Raw genomic sequence first — 23927 nt, 5'->3', positions numbered from 1 at the left:
ATGCATTCCGCAGAATATACCCAATAAAATCCAAGTTATCCAGATAACTTTAGGACTGCTCTCCCGCAGACTTACTTGAATAACTTAGCTGGATATCAGCATTATCTGAATATCAGCAGTATCTGGATAAGTAAGCCTGCACTGAAATACCTCAGATTTATCCAGGTAAAATTTATCCAGCTAAAAATGTACTCCAATAAATCAGCGGTGGTTGGAGGGGTGGGATTTTCAAATCTCGCAATTTGTCTGGCTAAGTCTGAACTTATATCAATCAAATTGGACCAAAATGTCCCGTCACTGCTATATTATACAAATATTTATTTCGAACCAATTTCAACTTTTTTTTTTTTACCATACCAGCAAACTCTGGTCCTAATATTCTCTGAAATTTTAAGAATTTTTATGCTGAAAAATTTTTTTTAGAAGGGGTTGTAAGTTTCATATAATTATTAGTGATCCCGGCCCTGTGATAGTTTGTGGTATATGTTGTACGCCCCGTCCGTGCCTGGCCCGTGCACGGGCCTGCTCACCTGGCTAGCTCCTCTGCAGGTCACAGGTCGGCCTCCCCAACGGCAGCCGCCAGCTCCTCTAGGCCTCGGCATCCCGCGATAGCGGTAGCCGGGCCTTCCACTGCGCACCAGGCCTCACGCTGGAGTTCGGCGTCTCCAGTGGCATTGGCCATGCCCCTGCGTGCGCAGACCGCCCGGCCTCTTGTAGGGCCAGGGGCAGGTCCTAGCTCTGCGGCGCACCCTGATAGATGGAACGATATAAGGAAGTCCCTGCCTGTACTTCCTCGCCTTGGCAGTCGGGTCGGCACTGTATTGTGTTCTAGTTTGCCGTCTTGTTCCAGTATCCTACTGTTCCAGCCTTGTTCCAGCGTCCTTCTGTTCCTGCATCTGTCTGTCCATCTTCCCAGGTAGTACCCTTGGACTGTCTCTCTGGTACTGACCTCGGCCTGTTCCTTGACCATCCTGTCCGCTGCCTGCATCCTGACCTCTGCCTGCCTTGTGACCTCGTCTGACTTCCGGAACCTGACCTCTGCCTTGTTGACTACTCCTCGGACTGATCCTCGGATTCTGACCTCGGCTGCCATTGACCATGTCTCCTGATTCTGGCTCTGTCCCTTGCCTTGTCATCGCCTACGCTGTTTGGGCCTTCCTTGCCTCTCCAGGCCAACAGCGTGAAGTCCGACCGCGCTCCCTTGCTGATCGTGGACACGCTTCTCTACTACCTCTCCAGGAGACCCTGCGAGGCCCACCTAAGTCCAAGTGGCCCAGGTCCTTACGGGCTCCACCCGGGCGGACCTCGGGTTTCCAGTGGTGAAGCTCATCCTAGCATCTGTCTCCTCCTGTGCTCCGCCCCCTGGGGGCAGGTGCTTCCTGGTCCCTACCAGGGAGCCGTTCTCCACTACTCCAGGACAAGGGTCCATCTCCAAGCGCAACAACAACTCACCTTCAAAGGAATCTTCACTTACTACACCCAGGTATAAATAATCTCACCTTTGGAAACAAAAGTGTCTTTACTTGCTTAAATTCTGCTCTAACGGATTCTGGCATCGCATTCCAAATCTGTGGAACTTTGATTAACGTTATTTTTATACCGTTGCATTACTATCCTGCTTCTTTTCATAACATGCCATGCCAGCAGTTCTGATGCTTTCATCTACGGTACCTTAGCAGAATGTTGCCTACTGGCACCTTTTCTCTGGAGGCCGCACCAAAGCTGGGGCCTTGCCTGGACAGCGGCAACAGCGGCCTTCGTTCTTCATTGGAGCTCCATGTCTCGTCTTGATATGTTTCCATGTTCCTGTTGTCTGATGTCCTTGGTTCCTGATGTTGCTTCCTGATGCCTTGTCTTCACCTCTGTTTCCAGAACCCCTGGTTCCTCGATGCTACCCTTGCCTGGCATGCTCATGGTACATTGCCTGTCTTCTTGTCTGCAGCTCAAGTCTCCAGAGGGTTATCCTTGCCCGAAGCCAAGTCCCGTCTTGGTCCTGTTTCCTGTTTGAAGTCAAGTTCCATCTTGGTCCTCCGTCCTGACTCTAGTTCCGGCCCTTGGATGTTCTTGGGGCTGCTCCGTCCATGCCTACGACTCTGACTGAACCTGTGCCATTCCAGCGTGGTCCGCGACCAGCCTAGGATGGGCTGTGTAGGGCGTGCCTTGGTACAGGCTTTTACCAAATCTTTGCCATGTTCCAGCTTCAGCTTTTCCACACCTCGTCTAGAGCCTGCTTTGCATTCTAGTGTGGTCCGTGACCAGCCCCATTGGGTCCGCCCGTTTACGGTGGGCTGTGTATGGCGCGCTGCGTGGCAGCCTCAACCCAGTACTTGACTTTGTTCCTGAACCTTGATCCTGAGTCTTCGAAGTTCCTTGCCTACATCCAGAGTCTTCCAAGTTCCTTGTCTACATCTAGAGTCTCTATGTTCCAGAGCCTTCGTCTGCCCTCGTCCATAGTCTGGCTTGCTGATTCTTGTCATTCCTTGTGGCAGGTCCGAAAGGGCTGGGAAGGGTCAGAGGACTGTTCAATAACCATCACTATGTGTTGGCTCCAGAAGCATGCAGGTCCGGCAGAGGGTCAGACCGTCCGTCTCCACCCATGCTGGATCACGCCTCGCCTACCCTGGATGCTGCCTTGGAGTTTTCTGGGGTCGTGCCGAGGCCCAAGGGCACACAATCCCCTCAAGATGGGATCACTCTCCCAGCGCTCCCCTTCTGTAACAGCCAGATATTAAGGGCTTTGATGAAATGGGTCAGGAAATACATCAAGTACCCACTGCAGCTTAGAGACTGGCAGTAGATGAAGCACACTTTCTTTGATATAGCTGGTATGCCAAATGTAATGGGCACAATCGAATGCACCTATGTCATTATGTTCCTCCACATGGGAGAGAAATGGCATACTGTAAGTCTTTTCCGAAGGGATGGGCTCCACCTTTACCAGGGTGAAACCAGTATGTTGGCGCTAACCTTTAAAAAGGAGATACAGCATCTTTTAAACTAAATCAAAGGGGAAAGCCAACAGTTGCTCAGCAGCGCATGGTTCAGAGAGAGGTATCTTTGAAGTATACTAATGAAGCACTAGAGTTAGGGCATCCCACCAGTGAGGTTCCAATAATAAGTAGTCCATGAGCCTATAAGTAAAGAATCACCTGAGCTAAAAGATTATAATTTATCCCTGTCAACTAAAAAGCAGAATGTTAATACAAACAAAAACACATTTTGAAATGTTTGTATGCTAATGCCAGAAGTCTAAGAAGTAAGATGGGATAGTTAGAGAATATAGCAGTGAATGATGACATAGACTTAATAGGCATCTCAGAGACATGGTTGAAAGAGGATAAAAGAAAATTATTCCTTACCTGCTAATTTTCGTTCCTGTAATACCATGGATCATTCCAGACGGTGGGTTATGTTCCATGTCCAGCAGATGGAGTCAGAACACAAAATTCCCAGGGGAGGACCCATATAACCATGCCTCCCCTGTAACAGCTCTCAGTAACTAGACTAACAAAGCCCAAAAGAGAGAGACTAAAAACAGAAGGATCAAGTAATCAAAGAAGGAATTGAAATAACCGCTGTCCAAATAAACAGCAACTAAGTTCTGAACAGTGAACTTGCGAACAGCAGTGCATGAACAAAAAAAGATGCGCAGTATTCGAAATACAGAGTAAAAGATTGTTAAGACAGGTAGGCAGGGATGTCCCACAAGCAAACCCCCAAACCAAGGGAGGGTGTCTGGAATGATCCATGGTATTACAGGAACGAAAATTAGCAGGTAAGGAATAATTTTCTTTTCCCTGTACATACCAGGATCATTCCAGACAGTGGGATGTACCAAAGCTTTCCCATCACGGGTGGGCCGCAGACAGCCCTACTCGTATTACCTTGTCTCCAAGCTGACCGCCCGACGGAGCACCGACGTCCAGGCGATAATGTCTCGCAAAAGTATGGATCGACTTCCAGGTGGCAGCCCTACAAATCTCCTGAGTGGAGACGGAGGAGCTCTCCGCCCAAGATGTTGCCTGGGCTGGAAGAGAATGAGCCTTGACAACCAGCGGAGGAGACTTACCTACGCCAAGGTACGCCGCTATGATCGCACCCTTCAACCACCGCGCTATAGATTGTTTGGAGGCCATGCAACCCTTCCGGGGTCCGGACCAGAGGATAAACAGATGATCGGAGAGCCGAAAATCATTAGTCACCTCCAGATAGCGTATCAGAGACTGCTGTACATCCAGTCTACGTAGGTCTCCAGACTCAGAAGAGGCAAAAGATGGTAATTCCACCGATTGGTTGAGGTGGAATGCCGAAACCACTTTAGGGAGAAAAGAAGGAACCGTCCTCAGCGAAACCCCTTCAGGCGTGAAACGAAGATATGGTTCACGACAGGATAGGGCCTGCAGCTCGGAAATATGTCTTGCTGAACTGATTGCCACGAGAAAAATGGCCTTGAGAGTGACGTCTTTGATGGTAGCCGAGCTTAGAGGTTCGAACGGAGAACCACAGAGGACTCAGAGCACCAGATTCAGATTCCATGACGGACAAGGTGGGCGAATCGGAGGCTTCAAGTGTTTCACTCCTTTAAGGAAACGGGAGACGTCCGGATGCGAAAACAGAAACTCCTTATTTCCACTGCGAAGAAAAGCCCCCAAGGCCGCCACCTGAACCCGAAGAGAATTGTAAGCAAGACCTAAATCCAAACCTGCCTGCAAGAAGGAAAAGACTTGTGACACTGAGGCCTGCATGGGAAGAATGTCATTCGCTCCACACCAATCCTCAAAGACCTTCCAGACTCGAACATAGGTAACAGAGGTGGACATCTTACGTGCTTTCAGTAGCGTTGAAATAACCGGCTCCGGATAACCGCGCCTCCTCAACTGACGCCTCTCAAAAGCCAGGCCGCAAGACAGAAGCGATCTGCCTCCTTGAAAAATATTGGTCCCTGGCGTAGAAGTCGTGCCAGCTGACCGAGACGAAGGGGACCCTCCATCGTCAAATTGCGCAGATCCGCGAACCACAGTCGTCGGGGCCACTCTGGCGCCACAAGGATCACCGGCCCTTGGTGGGCCTCTATCCTGCGGATGACCTTGCCCACGAGGGGCCACGGTGGGAAAACATATAGGAGACAGTGGTGCGGCCAGGGCAGGACCAGCGCGTCCACACCCTCGACGCCGCGCTCCTGCCTGCGGCTGAAGAAGCGGGCGACCTTTGCATTTCCGGCGGTTGCCATTAGGTCTACGTGCGGTGTCCCCCATCGCCGTACTATTATCCGCATCGCCTGCTGCGAGAGCTCCCACTCTCCGGGATCCTCCTGTACGTTGTCCACTCCCGCTATATACGAGGAGTGGACAACGTACACTAGTCGTTGGAGGTGAAGCTCTGCCCACACCATCAATTTGTCGGTGTTACGCTTGGGCTCCGGTCAGGAGGCGTGAACACCACCCAGCAGGATGGCTCCAGGTGGAGAGAGACAGGAAGCTAGAAACAGTGTCTGGTTCCAGGCTGGGTCAAGGCAGGCAGCAATAAGCAGTGTCTAGTTCAGGCTGGGTCAGAGCAGGCGGCAAAGAGCAGAGTCTAAGTTCAGGCTGGGTCAGGGCAGGCGGCAATGAGCAGAGTCTAAGTTCAGGCTGGGTCAGGGCAGGTGGCAATGAGCAGAGTCTAAGTTCAGGCTGGGTCAGGGCAGGCGGCAATGAGCAGAGTCTAAGTTCAGGCTGGGTCAGGGCACAGTAAGCAGGGCAAGGCAGGTCAGAAGGCCCGTAGGCTCCACACACACAGAAGGCCCGTAGGCCACACACCATAAGCAGAGCAGGGCAGGTCAGAAGGCCCGTAGGCCACACACACACAGAAGGCCCGTAGGCCACACACCATAAGCGGGGCAAGGCAGGTCAGAAGGCCCGTAGGCTCCACACACACAGACAGAAGGCCCGTAGGCCACACACCATAAGCAGAGCAGGGCAGGTCAGAAGGCCCGTAGGCCACACACACACAGAAGGCCCGTAGGCCACACACCATAGTCAGGGAAAGCAGGTCAGAAGGCCCATAGGCCACACATACACAGAAGGCCCGTAGGCCACACACCGTAAGCAGAGCAGGCAGGTCAGAAGGCCCGTAGGCCAGGTGAGAACAGCGAGGAAGGAGGCCCGAAGGCCGCGCAAGGCTAGAGCAGGGAGCCCAGGTGAGCTCGATGCCGAAGCACCGAGGCAACTGTCAGGCAGGGTTATAAGGACACACCCAGAGCACAGAGTGGACAGACAAGATGGACTGGGCCTGTCCGGAAAGCCAGCACTAGAGGGACCCCTGGTGGTGAGGCGGTTGCACTGCAGCCAAAACTGTAACAGTACCCCCTCCTCAAGGCCTCCCCCTCCTCCTGGGTCCCATCTTAGCAGGGGGTACTCAAAGATGAGATCTGGCCCCTCCGAGGGCAACAACAGCTGGAGCAATTCAACAGGCTCAGATGGCTGAGTTAGAAAGTCTGTTAGTGGTACCGGTTTGAGCCCCTCCGGGGGTGGCAGCAGGACCGGTTTAGCAGGCTCTTCTCGGGGTAGTGCAGCAGGTTCGGGCCCCTCTCGGGATGAAACAGCAGGCTGGAACACCTCTCCGGGCGTTGTAGCAGGATCGGACCCCTCTCGGGGCGATGAAGCAGGCTTGGCCCCCTCTTGGGGCGATGCAGCAGGCTTGGCCCCCTCCTGGGGCGATGTAGCAGGCTTGGCCCCCTCTTGGGGCGATGCAGCAGGCTTGGCCCCCTCCTGGGGCGATGCAGCAGGCTTGGCCCCCTCCTGGGGCGATGCAGCAGGCTTGGCCCCCTCCTGGGGCGATGCAGCAGGCTTGGCCCCTTCTTGGGGCGATGCAGCAGGCTTGGCCCCCTCTTGGGGCGATGCAGCAGGCTGGGCCCCCTCTTGGGGCGATGCAGCAGGCTTGGCCCCCTCTTGGGGCGATGCAGCAGGCTTGGCCCCCTCTTGGGGCGATGCAGCAGGCTTGGCCCCCTTTTGGGGCGATGCAGCAGGCTTGGCCCCCTCTTGGGGCGATGCAGCAGGCTTGGCCCCCTATTGGGGCGATGCAGCAGGCTTGGCCCCCTATTGGGGCGATGCAGCAGGCTTGGCCCCCTCTTGGGGCGAGGCAGCAGGCTTGGCCCCCTCTTGGGGCGAGGCAGCAGGCTTGGCCCCCTCTTGGGGCGATGTAGCAGGCTTGGCCCCCTCCTGGGGCGATGCAGCAGGCTTGGCCCCCTCTTGGGGCGATGTAGCAGGCTTGGCCCCCTCTTGGGGCGATGCAGCAGGCTTGGCCCCCTCTTGGGGCGATGTAGCAGGCTTGGCCCCCTCTTGGGGTGATGCAGCAGGCTTGGCCCCCTCTTGGGGCGATATAGCAGGCTTGGCCCCCTCTTGGGGCGATGCAGCAGGCTTGGCCCCCTCTTGGGGCGATGTAGCAGGCTTGGCCCCCTCTTGGGGCGATGCAGCAGGCTTGGCCCCCTCTTGGGGCGATGCAGCAGGCTTGGCCCCCTCTTGGGGCGATGCAGCAGGCTTGGCCCCCTCTTGGGGCGATGCAGCAGGCTTGGCCCCCTCCTGGGGTGATGCAGCAGGCTTGGCCCCCCCCTGGGGTGATGAAACAGGCTCAGATGGCAGAGCAGCAAGGTTTGAAGCAGTGCACATAGAAGACTCAAGTAGCACTGCTGTGGGCTTGATACCTCGAGCCACACTCTGAGGCTCCTTATTTTGTTTCTGGAGGAGCAGTTTAGAGAAGGCACAGGCAGTTCTAGGACGTCTAGGGAATGTGCTCGTTAGTGTCTCAACAGCAGCTGTGGGCAGCAGAGCCCTGCTAGAGTCAATCAACTCTCTCCGTTTGAGAGAAACCTGTTCCTGAGGCTCTAGCACTGGTGTCACAGAAGCCTTCTTGGCCAGGTAAGTCCTGGGTTTTTCTATCCACAAACTGCCAGCAAAAATGTCTGTTTTAGTTGAGCCAGAAACAGAATACTGGTTAGGAGAGCTGATAGCTTTTTTTAATGGCACAGCTGGTCCTAGAGCAGAACACCGGGGGCAGGGTTTGCCTGGTGGTAACAAACACGGAAGACAGGAGCATTTCCACCACCCTGGTTTAGGAGCCAGACAGTTCAAACATTCCTGATAGACAGAGACATTTTTCTTGTTGCAATTATTGCATGACCAGTGTTCCTGACCAACAAGTTCACAGGCTAGACAGTTCTGATAGCTTGGATAATTCAAAGTCTGACAGGAATTGCAGGTATAAAACTGTAAAGAAGGAGGCATCTTGAATTTAGTGAAAAAGTTGACTCACCGGCAGGACACAGACCTATCTCTTCCCCTGGAAATTTGATGGCTTCGGCATACTGTTACACTTGGGCTCCGGTCAGGAGGCGTGAACACCACCCAGCAGGATGGCTCCAGGTGGAGAGAGACAGGAAGCTAGAAACAGTGTCTGGTTCCAGGCTGGGTCAAGGCAGGCAGCAATAAGCAGTGTCTAGTTCAGGCTGGGTCAGAGCAGGCGGCAAGGAGCAGAGTCTAAGTTCAGGCTGGGTCAGGGCAGGCGGCAATGAGCAGAGTCTAAGTTCAGGCTGGGTCAGGGCAGGCGGCAATGAGCAGAGTCTAAGTTCAGGCTGGGTCAGGGCAAAGTAAGCAGGGCAAGGCAGGTCAGAAGGCCCGTAGGCTCCACACACACAGAAGGCCCGTAGGCCACACACCGTAAGCAGAGCAGGCAGGTCAGAAGGCCCGTAGGCCAGGTGAGAACAGCGAGGAAGGAGGCCCGAAGGCCGCGCAAGGCTAGAGCAGGGAGCCCAGGTGAGCTCGATGCCGAAGCACCGAGGCAACTGTCAGGCAGGGTTATAAGGACACACCCAGAGCACAGAGTGGACAGATAAGATGGACTGGGCCGGTCCGGAAAGCCAGCACTAGAGGGACCCCTGGTGGTGAGGCGGTTGCACTGCAGCCAAAACTGTAACAGTCGGTTTCCAGAGAGACTAACCGACTTCTCGTGCCTCCCTGGCGATTGATGTATGCCACTGTAGTCGCATTGTCTGATAGCACCCTGACTGCTTGATGGCGTACTATGGGGAAGAAACCCTGTAACGCCAGACGGACCGCCCTGGTCTCCAAGCGGTTGATGGGCCACTTCGACTGTTCCTCCGTCCATCGACCCTGGATTGAGCTGTCCCGACAGACCACTCCACAGCCTGTGAGGCTGGCGTCCGTGGTGATAATCACTCAATCCGGGTTCTCCAGCAACACCCCCTGAGCTAGGTGCCGCAGTTCCAGCTACCAATGGAGACTGATGAAGGTTCCTCTTGGAATCGGAAGGATTGCCTGGAAATCTCTCGACACCGGCTGCGAGGGAACTGCAGATAGCCGCCCGCATCCCTAAGGCTGAGACCTCAAAGATACGCTTGAGGTAAACCTCCAGCTTCCGATCCTGCATATCCTTCAATGCCGTCCCTCCAGTGACAGGAATAGTGGTATGCTTTGTGACCGCTGATACCGCAGAATCTATGGCGGGAACTTTGAGAATTTCCAAAAAATCGGCCGGCAGAGGATACAATTTTTTCCATGGCTCTACCGACCCTAAGGTTGGCCTCCGGGGAATCCCATTCCCGAGTGATCAACTGCAAGATCTTGTGATGAGTGGGAAAAGACTTGGCTAGAAGCCGCAGTCCTGCTAGGAGGGGGTCCCCCTTCTTGAGAGCCGGGTCAGGCCCCACCGGTTCCGGAGGGGGATCAATATCCATTTCCTGGAGGATGTAGGGAATGAGGTCATCTAACTCCGCCGCTTGGAAGATGCGGTGGACCCTAGGGTCGTCGCCCTCCACCTGGGCTGCCAAGGTGGGGTCGTCCACGTCAGGATCCTGGGATTGTCCTTCCCCTGACGAAGTCTGTATTATCGATGGTGTCCCGGTAGGGCCAAGAGATGTCCCCGTTCCCCCGCCTACTAAAGGCCCCTGAAAAAAGTATGATGTGATGAGAGCATTCGGGCCCAGAGTCAGAGAGAAGGCCCATTGAAAAGTCATAGGTGATAAATCTTGACAATGGAAGAAGGCACTTATTTGTTGTAGCTGCACTATGATGGCCACATAGCTCCACCACCAATTGGGCCGACCCAAAAGTGAAGACATAGCTACTGCACGTGTAGCCAAACACCAATTGTACCTGACAGCATATGGAGCTGAACACCAGCTACCTGGCGGCCATCTCACATACAGCCCCATGTACCCAATACTTAGCTAACAGTATGCTGAGTGAAGAAAGCAGCAGGAGTCAAAAGTAAAGTTCCACAGTAAGAAGCTTCCGGTTTAGTTCTTGCTGTCTACCTTGGGAGCATACAGTGAGCTTTGAACTGTATGGCATAGGCCATATGGTAGTGCCTGCCAGATAAGTGCCTACTTATAATGTGTAAGGGCACACTAGCATGCAAGGTCATATGGAAGCCACACCTTTGACTGCCTCAAACCTTAAGAAAAATACATACAATAACAAGACAAAACCAGAAAATGTATATTTCTAACTGTGACCAGTTTATTATTGAACAAATCTAGTCAACAGATTCAAAGCAAGTCAACGTCTTTTGTAATCACATTCTGCAAGGACTAGATAGTAAATAGCACATGACATTGTAAATTAAGTGAACAGCACAATGCATGAAGACCTGTACATACATTGTTAGATAAGGCATCATTACATATACAGGTTTTGCATCTTATCCTTTTTGCACAATCATGATTACAGCAAAGAAGATAGAAAGCAGAAGTGGCACCCCAATAGCTATAGTAAAGCTCTAATGTTAGAGCTAAAAACAGTACAACCTATGTGCTGTTAAGTGCAAGGGCTCTAGACAGTCAATGTTGAAAGAGTGCACTCAAGGGGACAGCCCAAGTGCCAAGGCAGCAGAGCACAGCATGGAGGTAAACGACCAGGACCAAAGAGCACATCAACATGGAGGCAGGAGCCCCAGGAGAAGACACAACAGCAACGGACACATGAGATCCAGGAGAAGACACTGCAGCAGGCTGAGATGAGACATCAGCATCAGGAGAGCACATGAGACATGGTGAGGCAGCAGCAGGTTGAGATGAGATGAGACACCATCATCAGGAGTAGCACATGAGACATGGAGCAGCAGCAGCAGCTAAACTGTGACTGGAGGTGGCCTCAAAAAGACTGGAGTACCGGCAGAGCATGGAGGAGGGCATTAGAAGTAGACTGCAGGACTACAGTGGCACGCATTAGACTATCGCCATCAACTAGCCGGCACAGGTACTCTGTAGTCAGGATGGGCCCAGCAATCTTACTTATTTATTTATTTATTTATTTATTTATTTATTTATTTATTTAACACTTTTTTATACCGACCTTCATAGTAAAACCATATCGGATCGGTTTACAAAGAACAAGGGATAACTAAGACAAATAACTGAGGATAATAACAATAGAGGTGAATAAGGCAAAGTTACAATCTTCTTCCATCTAGCCAGCACAGGAACTCTGTAGTGAGGAAGGGTCCAGCAGTCTTCTTCCATCTAACCGGCATAGGAACTCTGTAGTGAGGCCTGGCCAGGCTTGCCCTACAAGTCTTGTTCTTTGGCCTTAGAGGCAAGGTGCTTAAGTGGGTTCATGGGCCTTTGCCATGCCAAGTGGCTTGCCACTTGGGGGACCTCCACCTCAGTCATCTCTCTGAACAGGGGCTGCTGCGAGGGGTTGAGTTGTGTGAGGCTGGCACCTGCATTCTTTGCAGAATCTGGGTCATAACAGCAGTGAGACTGTTTACTGATGTCGCCACTGTAGTGAAACCCTGTGCTTGCATTGCCATCTGGGCACACATGGCCTGGGCTTGCCCATTGACAGCCCTCCTCAAGCGTACTAGCTCTGCCCGTATTTGGTGTAGGTGCACACGATGGCTCTTTTCCAGTAAAATCAGCTGCTCCTGTATGGAGGCCAGGGTGATGGACGGTGCTGTTGGGAGTGCTGGTGGCAGAGTGGTGCTGGGGATGGAGGTGATGCTGTGCTCATTTATTTTATTTATTTATTTGAAGCTTTTATATACCGAGGTTTAGCGCATGCCTTCACCCCGGTTTACATTGAAACGAAACAATGATACATAGAACAAGTAGTGAAACAAAAGTATATATAACAGGTCATGGAGCAGGTTGTAACAGGAAATAACTAAAATAGTTTAAGCCAAATAACGAAAATGAATATAGAAACGAAAAACGAGGAAGGTATATACAATAGAGGGGGAGGCAGTGGGAGGAGGAAGGGGTAAATATCTGCGGAAAAGAGAAGAGGGGAGAAGTAGGTGGAGGCTTAAGGCATCATAATTGTAATTTGCTTAAGTCATCATTGAAAGTCTGGCTGAAGATCCAGGTTTTCAGTTCTTTTTTGAATGCTTTATTATCGATGATATTGGTTAGGTAGTATGGTAGGGCATTCCAGAGTTTTGGCCCAGCTATGGAGAGAGCTCTATTTCTGGTGTTCGTAAGCTTTGCCATGGGATATGTGGGTATTTCAAGAAGTCGTTTGTCAGAAGTTCTGGTGTTCCGTTGAGGTTTGTGGGGGTGGAACATTTTACTGACTGCAGAGTTATCTGTATTGTGTACTGCGTTATGGATGATCGTCAGATGCTCATGTTGGCAGATGATGGTTCAGTCTCCAGAAGGGGCATGAGGGGGCTGGTGGTCTGGTCCACCTCAGTACCTGCTGCCTCGTGCTGGTGATGTGGCGTGCTTGACCGAGGTTGCACTGCCTGCACTGTGTTTGATTGCAGTCTGGGTTCATCCATTAGGCCAGAGAGATTGAGACTGACAGTTAGTGGGCTTGCTAAAGCCAGGACATCCAGGAGTGGGCTGAGATGCTGCTGATGTTACTGCTGCTACTCCTCCTCCTCCTCACTGAACTGGGTCTCTGCGTCCATAAGCAAGGCTACAGTTAACATTGCAGCTGTGCCGCTGGTCCCTGGGGCCTCACTGCTGGTCCCTGGGGTATGATGGCTGGGACCGGAAGAGGCCTGGGTGAGAGCTGTGGAAACAAAGAAGAAAACACAAGTACCAAAGGTAAGAGGTACACACATGGAACATTTGGCATCACATGTGCATTTAGCATCTCGAACAATGTGAGCACATTAATGCCAAATGATGTCCTTGGAGGACCTCCCCCTCAGTCATCTCTCTGAACAGGGGCTGCTGCGAGGGAATGAGTTGTATGAGGCTGGAAAAGGTACAGATGCTGGCTCCTGCATTCTTTGGCTTTGGTGCACGTGGTGTCTAGCCGCTCAGCCATGCCCTTGAACACGTCCAGTCCCAGCCAATGGATGAGGCACTCCTTCAAGGGCCTGAGCATTACTGTGCATGGGGCTCCTCCACCGGTCTGCCAGTAGTACTTGTTGTGGCTGGTGACTTTCATCTTTAACTGTGCCTTTATGTCCTGATATCTATGGGCCACCTACTCAGCACTGCGCTCGACACCACTCCACCTGGATAATGCCTGTGCAATGTTGCACCAGATCTAGCCCTTCGATGTCTTGGAGGTCCTGGATGCGTGGTTTGCAAACAGGAAGGGATAATGCTTGAGAACACCAGCAATAATCATCTCATTGTCCTCGATGCTGAATTTGAGAGCCCTCAGCCGAAGTTGTCCTGCTGCCTGGCTTCCAAATTGGGGTGCCACTTCCCCTTTCGGAGAGGTGTCCTCCCTTTTCTTGCTCTTACTCCCACTCCTATCTCCCCTCCCTTCCTCCCCACCTCTTGTCTCTGGTCCGAAAATCTCTTCCCCTCTACCCTCTCTCTCTATCCCTAGCCTGCCGTCCTCCTCCTTCCATTCTCACCCGCCTGTCCCCTTCCCCCTCCCACTTCCTCCTATCCCTTCCCTCCTGCCTATCTCTACTCCTGGCCCTGGCCCTGTCCCTACTCCTACTCCTCCTTCCCCTCCTCTCCTCTCTCCCCATGCCTCTCATGCTCCATTCTCTCCATAACCTCCACTCCTCCACTCACCTCCTCACTCTTCCACTCCTCCTCCACACACTTCCTCCACATACCTACTCACTCCTCAACTCCTTCTCCACACACTTTCTCACTCCTCCACAGAAAAAGACAAACAGACAAACAAAAAACATTTTCACACGCAGATAGATAAAAGACATAGGTCAAGGTAAACACAAGGAAAAACAGTCAAGAACAGGGCAACACACTCAGAAATCACAATAAGAATTCCTAATCCACTGAACCACAACTCACCTCCTCTCTTCTAACCCACACCTCGACATAGACTCAAAGAGGCAGCTGCAGGAAGTGGGTATATATATTAGAAAGATATTGTGCAATTTGCATAAAACAACACAAGATGCGGCTACTAGCGCACGCCACTGCTGATGTAGTGCGTTACACGATAACATTGCTCGCGACATGAAAAAAAAGCTATGCGATGCGGGAGCTAGGAAATTTCCCTAATCACGCCCCCCCCCCCCCTTTTTTTTTTTTTTTTTTTTATCATGGGCACTATTTCTGCTATATTTATAGCATTTTGATAAATCTAGGGGTAAATAAATTTAATCTGGCATGGAAAATCCCAAGGCAGGGATGATAGGAGTGGTTGCTTTGAAGGAGGATGACATAAGTGCAGACATAAAGCAAAATTGCTTACCTTGTAATAGGTGTTATCCCAGGACAGCAGGATGTAGTCCTCACATATGGGTGACATCAGTAATGGAGCCCTATGTACGGAAAACTTCTGTAAAAGTTTCTAAGAAACTTTTGACTGGCACCAGAGTGCCTACTGAGCATGCCCAGCATGCCATGATATTCCTCACCACAAGGGTCCCCCTTCAGTCTGGTTTTGTAGCAATTAGCGTTAGCCAAAAATAAAATAATAAAACCTATCGGACCCAACTCCGCGGGGTGGTAGGTGGGTTTCGTGAGGACTACATCCTGCTGTCCTGGGATAACACCTATTACAAGGTAAGCAATTTTGCTTTATCCCAGGACAAGCAGGATGCTAGTCCTCACATATGGGTGATTAGCAAGCTAGAGGCTGAGTCATTTTGTAGTGAAGCAACAGTGAAGTATTGTTGATGAAATGAATCAGCCGAAGATCACAGCAGGTTGGATGTAGAAGGAGTTGGGATTATACTGGAAAACAAGTTCTTTAAGACGGATTGTCCATAGGCTGAATCTTTGTCTTCCCTCTTTGTCTAAACAGTAGTGAGCTGTAAAAGTGTGAAGAGAACTCCACGTTGCTGCTTTACAAATGTCCAGAATAGGTACAGAGCGAAGGTGTGCTACTGAAGTTGACATTGCTCTGACTGAGTGTGCATTTACTCGCCCTTGAAGAGTAAGGCCTGCTTTTTCATAACAAAATTGTATGCAATCTGCTAGCCAGTTTGACAGAGTATGCTTACCCACTGCTTTACCTGGTTTGTTTGGATCATAGGATACAAACAGCTGACTGGATTTCCTTTGGGCTGTTGTGCGGTTTAAATAGAAGGATAACGCACGCTTACAGTCCAAAGTGTGTAAGGCTCTTCACCCTGATGGGAATGAGGCCTAGGAAAGAATGTTGGTAAAACTATGGATTGGTTCAAGTGAAATTCCGTGACCACCTTAGGAAGGAATTTTGGATGTGTACGGAGGACTACTCTGTCATGTAGGAACTTTGTAAAAGGTTCGTACGTGACTAGCGCTTGTAGTTCGCTGACCCTCCTAGCTGATGTAATGGCTATGAGAAATACCGTTTTCCAAGTAAGGTATTTAAGGTCACAGGTATTTATGGGTTCAAATGGAGAACGCATAAGTCTGGTTAATACTACGTTCAGGTCCCATTGTATGCTTGGGGAATGAACTGGCGGTTTAATGTGAGTTAGGCCTCTCATGAACTTACTGACGAGAGGCTGTGTGGAGATAGATGCATCTCCCAGCTTGTTATGGTAAGCTGAGATTGCACTCAAGTGTACCCTTACAGATGACGTCTTAAGACCAGAGTCTGAGAGATGGTAAAGGTAATCTAGTAGTGAGGTAGTGGGGCAACTGAAAGGATCTAAATCTTTCTGAGTGCACCACAATGTAAACCGTTTCCATTTGTAGGAATAATTCTTTCTAGTGGAAGGTTTACGTGCAGTTATCAGCACTTGAGTTATAGTGGTTGGAAGGTTGAGTGGTTGTAAGATCAAGCTTTCAACATCCATTGCCGTCAGGGATATGGATTGAAGGTTGGGATGGCGCAGCTGACCCTGTTCCTGAGTTATGAGATTGGGAGCTACTCCCAGGCGAATTGGATCCCTGACTGAGAGATCTAGCAGTGTGGGGAACCATACTTGTCGAGGCCATTATGGGGCTATGAGTATCATGGACCCCTTGTCCTGCTGAAGTTTCACTAGAGTTTTGGTTATGAGCGGTATCGGTGGATACGCATATAACAGGCCTGAGTTCCAATGGCGAGCAAAGGCGTCCCTTGGTAGGCTGTTCTGCTGCCAGAGGAGAGAGCAGTATTGTTCACTTTGTAGTGCAGATGGGATGCAAAGAGATCTTAATTGTGGTTGACCCCAGTGTTGAAATATCTTGGGTTTGCTAGCGTTGGGTCTAGAGACCACTCGTGTGGTTGGAAGTGACGGCCTGAGGCGATCCGCTACTGTGTTGTGGATGCCTGCTAGGTAGGTGTGGCCCGTAGTAGAATTGAGTGTGCTAGGGGCCCAGTCCCAAATTTGAGCTGCTTCCTGACAAAGGAGGTACGAGCCTGTACCTCCCTGTTTGTTGATGTACCACATGGCTACTGTGTTGTCCGTTTGGATCAGAACAGTCTTGTGTGAAAGGCAGTCCTTGAACGCATGTAGCGCATAGCGTATAGCTCGAAGCTCCAGAAAGTGTATTTGAAAGGAGGCTTCTTCTTGCTTGTCACACGTGCCTTGCAGTCTTAGATGAGCAATGTGCGCTCCCCATCCCAAGGTGGACGCATCTGTAGTTAAAGTCACTTGTGGAACTGGTTTGCTGGCAAGGTAGGCCTTTTTAGCAAGTTGATCGTTGATGTCCACCAGAGAGGGAAGATCTCAGATCTGTGTGTTATCTGAATGGGAGTGGACAATGGTGAATGGCTTGAATCCATTGAGATTTGAGTGTCCATTGCAGTAGTCGGCATGGTCAGTTCTGGCCATGGGAGTGGACATGAACCTGTTGAGGCCATGTGTCCGAAGTAGGGTGAGGCACTGATGAGCTGTAACTCGAGACTGATTGTGAATAGAGTGCGCTAGGAGAACGAGCGCTTGAGCCGGTCTCTGGAAGAAAAAGCTTTTGCTGTGATGGTGTTGAGATCTGCACCTATGAACTGCAACTGGTGAGATGGTGTGAGATGGGATTTCTCGTAGTTGATGAGAAAACCCAAGGAGTGAAGCAACTTTATTGTGAGCTGGAGAGAAGTGAGAGCTCCGCATTGTGTTTTGACTCCTGATGAGCCAGTCGTCCAAGTAAGGAAACACATGCACTCTTTGTTTGTGAAGATGTACCACCGCTACTGCAAGACACTTTGTGAATACTCGAGGTGCTGACGCTAGGCCGAATGGTAGCACTCGATATTGGAAGTGTTGTCCTTCCACCAGAAATCGCAGGTACTGTCGATGAGGAGAAGATGGGAATGTGAGCGTAAGCGTCTTGAAGATCCAGAGCAGAGCCAATCCCCTTTTTGAAGAAGAGGTAGCATGGTGCCCAACGAACCATCCTGAATTTCTCTTTCTTTAGAAATTTGTTGAGATTCTGAGGTCCAGGATAGGGACGTAGGCCCCCGGTTTTCTTTGGAATGAGGAAATATCGGGAGTAGAATCCTCTGCCCCACTGAGGCCTGGGAACCTTTTCTATGGCCCTGGCATTCAGAAGGGTGGATAATTCTGCTTGCAGAATTGTGGAGTGATGAGACACTGTCCAAGATGAAAGGGGAGGATTTTCCTTTGGTACAGTGAGGAAATCCAAGCGGTACCCTTGAGCTGTAATTGAGAGTACCCATTGGTCTGTTGTGATGGAGGTCCAAGTTTGATGGTAATAAGATATTCGACCTCCGACTGGTAAGTGTGGAAGAGGATTTTGAGAGGGGCTTCTGCTCTCTGGCTGGTTTTCAAAAGCCTGATGTGGATGCAGTAGGCGCAGGCTGCTGGGGCCTAGCAGGCCTCTGTCGAGGTTGGGACCGCTGTGTAGGCCGTTGCTGTCTGGCCCTGGTAGCAGGAGGATAGTATCGTCGAGGGCGATAGTATGGTTTCCTGGCTTCTCTTCTAGGAGGCCTCCTAGAAGGTTGGTGTGTCTCTTGAGGAAGCTGAGACAACTGTTTCAGGGTTTCCGTGTGGTCCTTTATGGTTGCCACCGCCCTCTTTGACTTTGTCACCAAAAAGGTGTTCCCCTAGACAAGGTAGGTCTGCCAACCTTTCTTGTACCTCTGTCTAAGTTCAGATGATTTTTAACCAGGCCCATCTTCTAGCTGTGATTCCTGAGCCCCGATAACCGGGAGGCTGTTTCAAAGGAATCGTAAGTGGCCCTCACCTCATGCTTGCCTGCTCTCTAGGCCTTTATGCACGAGGCGAAGGAAGGAAACCGTCCTGAAACTGGTCAGGTAACTGTTGTGAAAAGTGTTTCAACTTGTTTCCACAGTAATTGAACTCTACCCAAAAATCAAAAAGGGATTACTATGCTAGCAAGATTCATGACCTTGTATTTGACGCCAAAGCTCTCTTTTGCTTACATATCTAACCTGACACACATCACATACCAGATATTCCCATTAGACCTTAGCTCAATCTAAAGCCGAGGAATTGGCTATTTTCTTCCAAGACAACATATCTACCCTGCTAAAGCGACTGACCCCAGCAACAATTCTCGCCCTAATGCGCCACAGATACAAAACAAAGGAACCTCCTTGAATCATTCCAACCCATCACAGCCTATGAGATTCTTCTGTTACTTAAAAAAATGAAACCTTCCTCCCCACCCCTTCGACCAAATACCCACAAAGCTCCTCCTTCTAATACCGGAAAACGATATCCAAAACTCTGGCAGATATCATAAACTGCTCATTATCCCAGGGTCTATTTCCAGAAGACCTAAAACTAGCTTCGCTAAAACCACTCTTAAAGAAACCTAATCTAGACCCCAAGGACCCCAACAACTTTCGTCCGATTTCCAATCTTCCATTTATTGCCAAGATAATGGAAAAGCTGGTCAACACTCAACTCTCCAACTACATTGAAGATCACAAAATACTTTACCCCTCACAACATGGTTTCCGTAAAGCTTTAAGCACAGAGACGCTACTCATATCCCTGACAGACACATCATCATGGGGCTAGACAAAGGCCAATCCTTTCTACTTATCCTTTTGGACCTTTCGGCCGCATTTGATACCGTCAAACACTCCATCCTCATCAATCAACTTGCGAACATAGGAATCTCCAGGAACTGCCCTATCATGGTTCAATACTTTCCTCAACAACAGAGGCTATAAGGTCAAGATACATAATAAGGAATCCTCCCGCTTCTCTTCAGCTTTTGGAGTTCCTCAAGGCTCCTCCCTATCCCCTACACTCTTTAATATTTACCTTCTACCGCTATGTCAACTGCTAACCCACTTGAAAACTAACTCACTTCCTATATGCAGACGATGTGCAGATCTTGATCCCCATCAAAGAAACCATCTCCAAACTCTTGAATTTGGGAATTTGCCTTAAGAAATCAATCGCCTCCTCTCGAGTCTAAACCTGATATTAAATACAGCCAAGACGGGAACTTCTCATCATCTCACCAAGAAATAGAAACCCCACCTCCATGTCCTCTAACCCACCATCTTACCACCCAAACAAGGGATTTTAGGCGCAATTATCGACAACCATCTTAATCTAAAATCCTTCATCAAACAAACTACTAAAGACGGATTCTATAAACTTCAAGTACTTAAAAGAATCAAACCGCTCCTTCACATGCGAGACTTCAGAACGGTCCTTCAAGCAGTAATCTTTTCTAAGATAGACTACTGCAATTCCATCTTATTAGGTCTCCCTTCTGCTTCCATTAAACCCCTTCAGATGCTTCAGAATTCAGCTTCGAGAATTCTGACTAACACCAGGAGAAGAGACCACATCTCTCCCATTCTCAAGAACTTGCACTGGCTGCCAATACACTTTAGAATTATCCACAAATCCCTCACCATCATCTACAAGACTATCCATCACCAAGCATCCCTCAATCTTCAAATTCCACTCAGAAAGCACACATCCACCAGACCCATCAGAGAAGCCTACAAAGGATCACTCCTTGTTCCACAAACCAAAACCACTCACCACCTAACCTACAGAGACCGAGCCTTTTCCACAGCCGGACCTTCACTATGGACACTCTATTCCTCCCGATCTAAGACAAGAACCATGCCTTCCTACTTTCAGAAAAAGGCTTAAGACATGGCTATTTAAGGCAAGCCTTCCCAGATCCATATTGAAAGACAGTACACATCTTATAAGACACTACACAATATTATGTAATTATTAATGTAAATAATTCATCTTTACTACTCAACTATCTTACTCTAATTCTTCTCCCAGTTTTATGACCCTGTTGTAATGTAACTTTTATTTCTTTGCACTTGTTTATGTTCTGTTTTTGTGCACACCCTCTTGTTATTTGTAAACCGGCATGATGGGGTTCCTAATCTCGAATGCCGGTATAGAAAAATCTATAAATAAATAAATAAATAAATAAGGTCACGCTGATACTGGTTCATGAATAGTTGGTAAGAATTTATTCGTGAAACCAGCATTGCTCCTTGGAAGATTTTCCTTCCTAAATTGTCCAGGAACCGACTTATCTTTACCGGGAGGTGTGGACGCATGCTGTTTTAGCCTCTTAGCCTTTTTCTGGGCTGATTCGACCACTACAGATTGATGTGGTAATTGAGCTTTTTGAAACCCTGGAATGGGTTGAACAAGATATGTGGCATCAGCACGTTTATTGACTGCTGCCACAGAACCAGGGTGCTCCCACATCCGGTACATTAGCTCTTGCAGGACTTCGTGTACTGGAATAGCTAGTATTTCCTTAGGAGGATCCACGAATTGAAGGACCTCCAAGGTCTTTTGTCTGGTGTCTATCTCTGAGAGGAGAAAGAATGGGATAATGTCCGACATCTCCTTTATAAAATTAGAGAAGGAAAGATCTTCTGGCGGTGATTTCCTTCTGTCCTCTGGTGGTGAAGGCTCAGACAGGATATCCTCTTCAGATGATAGATCATTGTCTGAGTCCGTACCAGTATCTAGAGGATGCCCTGATGGTTTGAAGGGAACTTCAGAGATTGGTGTATGAGGCCTGATAGGTGGAATAACACCTGATGGACCAGGCTGTGGCTCCTGCTGTGGGTCAGAATCGAAATCCTGAGGTGAAGTTGAAAAAACTTTAATCAATGAATCCAATTTATCTATTAAAGGTTGGAAAATGGAGGATTCTTGATGTGGCATCGATGGTGGCATCGGTGCCGGTGGCCGAATTGGAATCGATGGCATTGGCGGTATATGTGCCGGAATTTGCGGCATCGGCATCGACGGCCTCGATGGTTGCGGTGAGATTGCTGGAATCGGCATTGAGGGTATCGATATTGGAACCGGTGATGTTCTTGGGACCGGTGACGAGGGCATCGCTGGCGTAGACGGTTGAGGTCGTGGCATCGCCTCGATGAAACCGTCTCTGACCACTTGACGTATATATACATCAAGTTCCGCCCGCATGGATGGTGAGAACAGAGCACCCATGGGGGGAGGGCGGTGGCGGCGATGCCGGTACCTCCTCAGAGCCCTGAGGAGGCACGGTTCCCTGCGCCGAAATCGGCGGGGATCGCCCTGTCGATGGCTCCGAAGCCTGATCCTGGAGCCGAGGTTTCTTAGAAAGCGTACCGCCCTCCTTCGATGGTTCGCCGGGTATCAAGGTCGCAGACGCCGTATGCGGCCTACGGTGCCGATGGTGATGCTTTTCTTTTTCGCGGGCTTTTTCACTGCCCGATGTCGATGCCCTGGACGATGGTGAGGGGGAGGAAAAGGGAGCATCTCCCGACTCACCTGAATGACGCTTTTTAAAGACGACTTTTCGAATCGACCCAGCCGGAGACGATTGAGTTGAGGTAGATGGAGCTGATACCAGTTGTATTTTAAACAACTGCTCCATTTTTTCTTGTCGAAGTCGACGGCCTTTTGATGTCATCGTGGCACATAAGGGACATGATTTTACATGTCCCTTATGGCACCTTATGCCCACCAAGGCAGAGGACACAGTCCTGGTGAGGGTCCGTAATGGACATGTTCCGGTTGCATTTTGGACATTTTTTAAAACCTGTAGCCATTTTGGGGCCGGACAGCCATCGACAGCCACTGACTAAGGCAAAATATTTTCCAAAAAATGGAACGGAACCGCGAAAAACAGAAAACTTACCGCGATCGGTGTTAACTAAGGGGAGACCCTTGCGGCTGAAGTTTTCGAAAACTTTTTTCAAAGTTAAGTTGTGGAGAATTCCACCGGGCTCCTAATAACCGCGAGGCTAACTGCTTCGCGGAAAAAAGAAGACTGAAGGGGGATCCTTGTGGTGAGGAATATCATGGCATGCTGGGCATGCTCAGTAGGCACTCTGGTGCCAGTCAAAAGTTTCTTAGAAACGTTTACAGAAGTTTCCGTACATGGGGCTCCATTACTGATGTCACCCATATGTGAGGACTAGCATCCTGCTTGTCCTGGGATAATAGCTTTATCCAGCAAAAGGGAGGAGGACTGGTGAGAGCAACTACAGCCTTTCTGTACAGTCATATCTCCAGAATTACAGCACACCAGGACCCTTTCCTGCAGTACCTAACAAAAGAGGGCTGGGAGAGTACTCGGTGCCCAGGGTACCAAAGAAAAGCAGGACAAACCTCTTACCACAGGCACTTCCATCTCCATTCTGTCTGCCCCCAAACATGTGCATTTGTGCTCTTCAGCACCCAACTTGCTCCAGTGTGAGGGCAGGACTCATCCATCCATCCATCCTGGAGAGCCTTCTATTTCCTCCCCCTACTCCCGGACATATGTGGGTGTGATCTCTAGGCTGCTCAATAGCAGCCAGTCAGCCAGGGAAAGTGAACAGTGATAAGTGTTGAGTGAGGGCAGGGCTCACTGCAGGGAGTTGAAGAAGCTGAGGTGTCAATAAAGTACCATACTGCCCAACGATGGTCCTGAGTGTACTTGTGGGAATCTTCACATACACCAACAATAGTAAGGTACAATACAGTTCACTTTGGTAGTTGCCGAGTGAGCTAAGATTAGAATCCAACAGCAGGATTTTTAAAAAAAGATTGAAAATTTGGCTATTTAACATTGCATATCCGATAAACAATAGTGATTGAGCATTTTTTAGTTGATTAGAATTGTTTAATTAAGATTATGTACACTGTAATTTTAGGATTATGTATGCCGTTATTTTTATGTTTAATTAATATGTTGTAAACCGCCAAGAATGACTGTACAGATTGATGGTATACAAATAAATAAATAATAATAATAAATATAATACAGAGTATACACAGCTACTAGACCCACATAAACTACATCTGTATTAATATGCTACATGAACTAATACTGATTTTAATGATTAAACTTTCTGTGTTACAAAATCTTTTTCTTTTGGTGTTTTAGTAATTTGTATCTTACCTTTTATGAGTGTTTGTATAACTTCCCTTTGTCCCATCTCACAGGCTCTGAAAAGTGGCGTATGCTTCATCACATCAACTACATCCACCTGGGCTTCATGATTCAATAGCAATTTTACAGTACTGGCATGGCCAGAAAGGGCAGCTGCATGCAGTGCTTAAATAAAAGGAAACAAAGCAAAAGGTTTGCAGTGATAAATGAACATGCCTTGTAAGGTAGACCAAACAGAATTTTTCAATTGCATTCTTGCCTACCCTTATTG

General features: G+C 49.5%; 1 protein-coding gene across 9 annotated transcripts in view; it reads right to left on the bottom strand.

The window, feature by feature from the left end:
• Positions 1-23927, bottom strand: part of INVS (inversin) — a 1037426-nt gene that overhangs the window by 264127 nt on the left and 749372 nt on the right. For all 9 annotated transcript variants that reach the window (XM_029589897.1, XM_029589895.1, XM_029589896.1 and 6 more), the window contains one exon: positions 23666-23821. In XM_029589897.1, coding sequence (XP_029445757.1) covers positions 23666-23821 — 156 coding nt within the window. The remainder of the gene's footprint in view (positions 1-23665; positions 23822-23927) is intronic.

This window comes from Rhinatrema bivittatum, chromosome 2 (genome assembly GCF_901001135.1).
Source record: "Rhinatrema bivittatum chromosome 2, aRhiBiv1.1, whole genome shotgun sequence".
Lineage (NCBI taxonomy): Eukaryota > Metazoa > Chordata > Amphibia > Gymnophiona > Rhinatrematidae > Rhinatrema > Rhinatrema bivittatum.
Note: the sequence above shows the minus strand (reverse complement) of the source record. Positions and strands in the feature narration are given on the sequence as shown.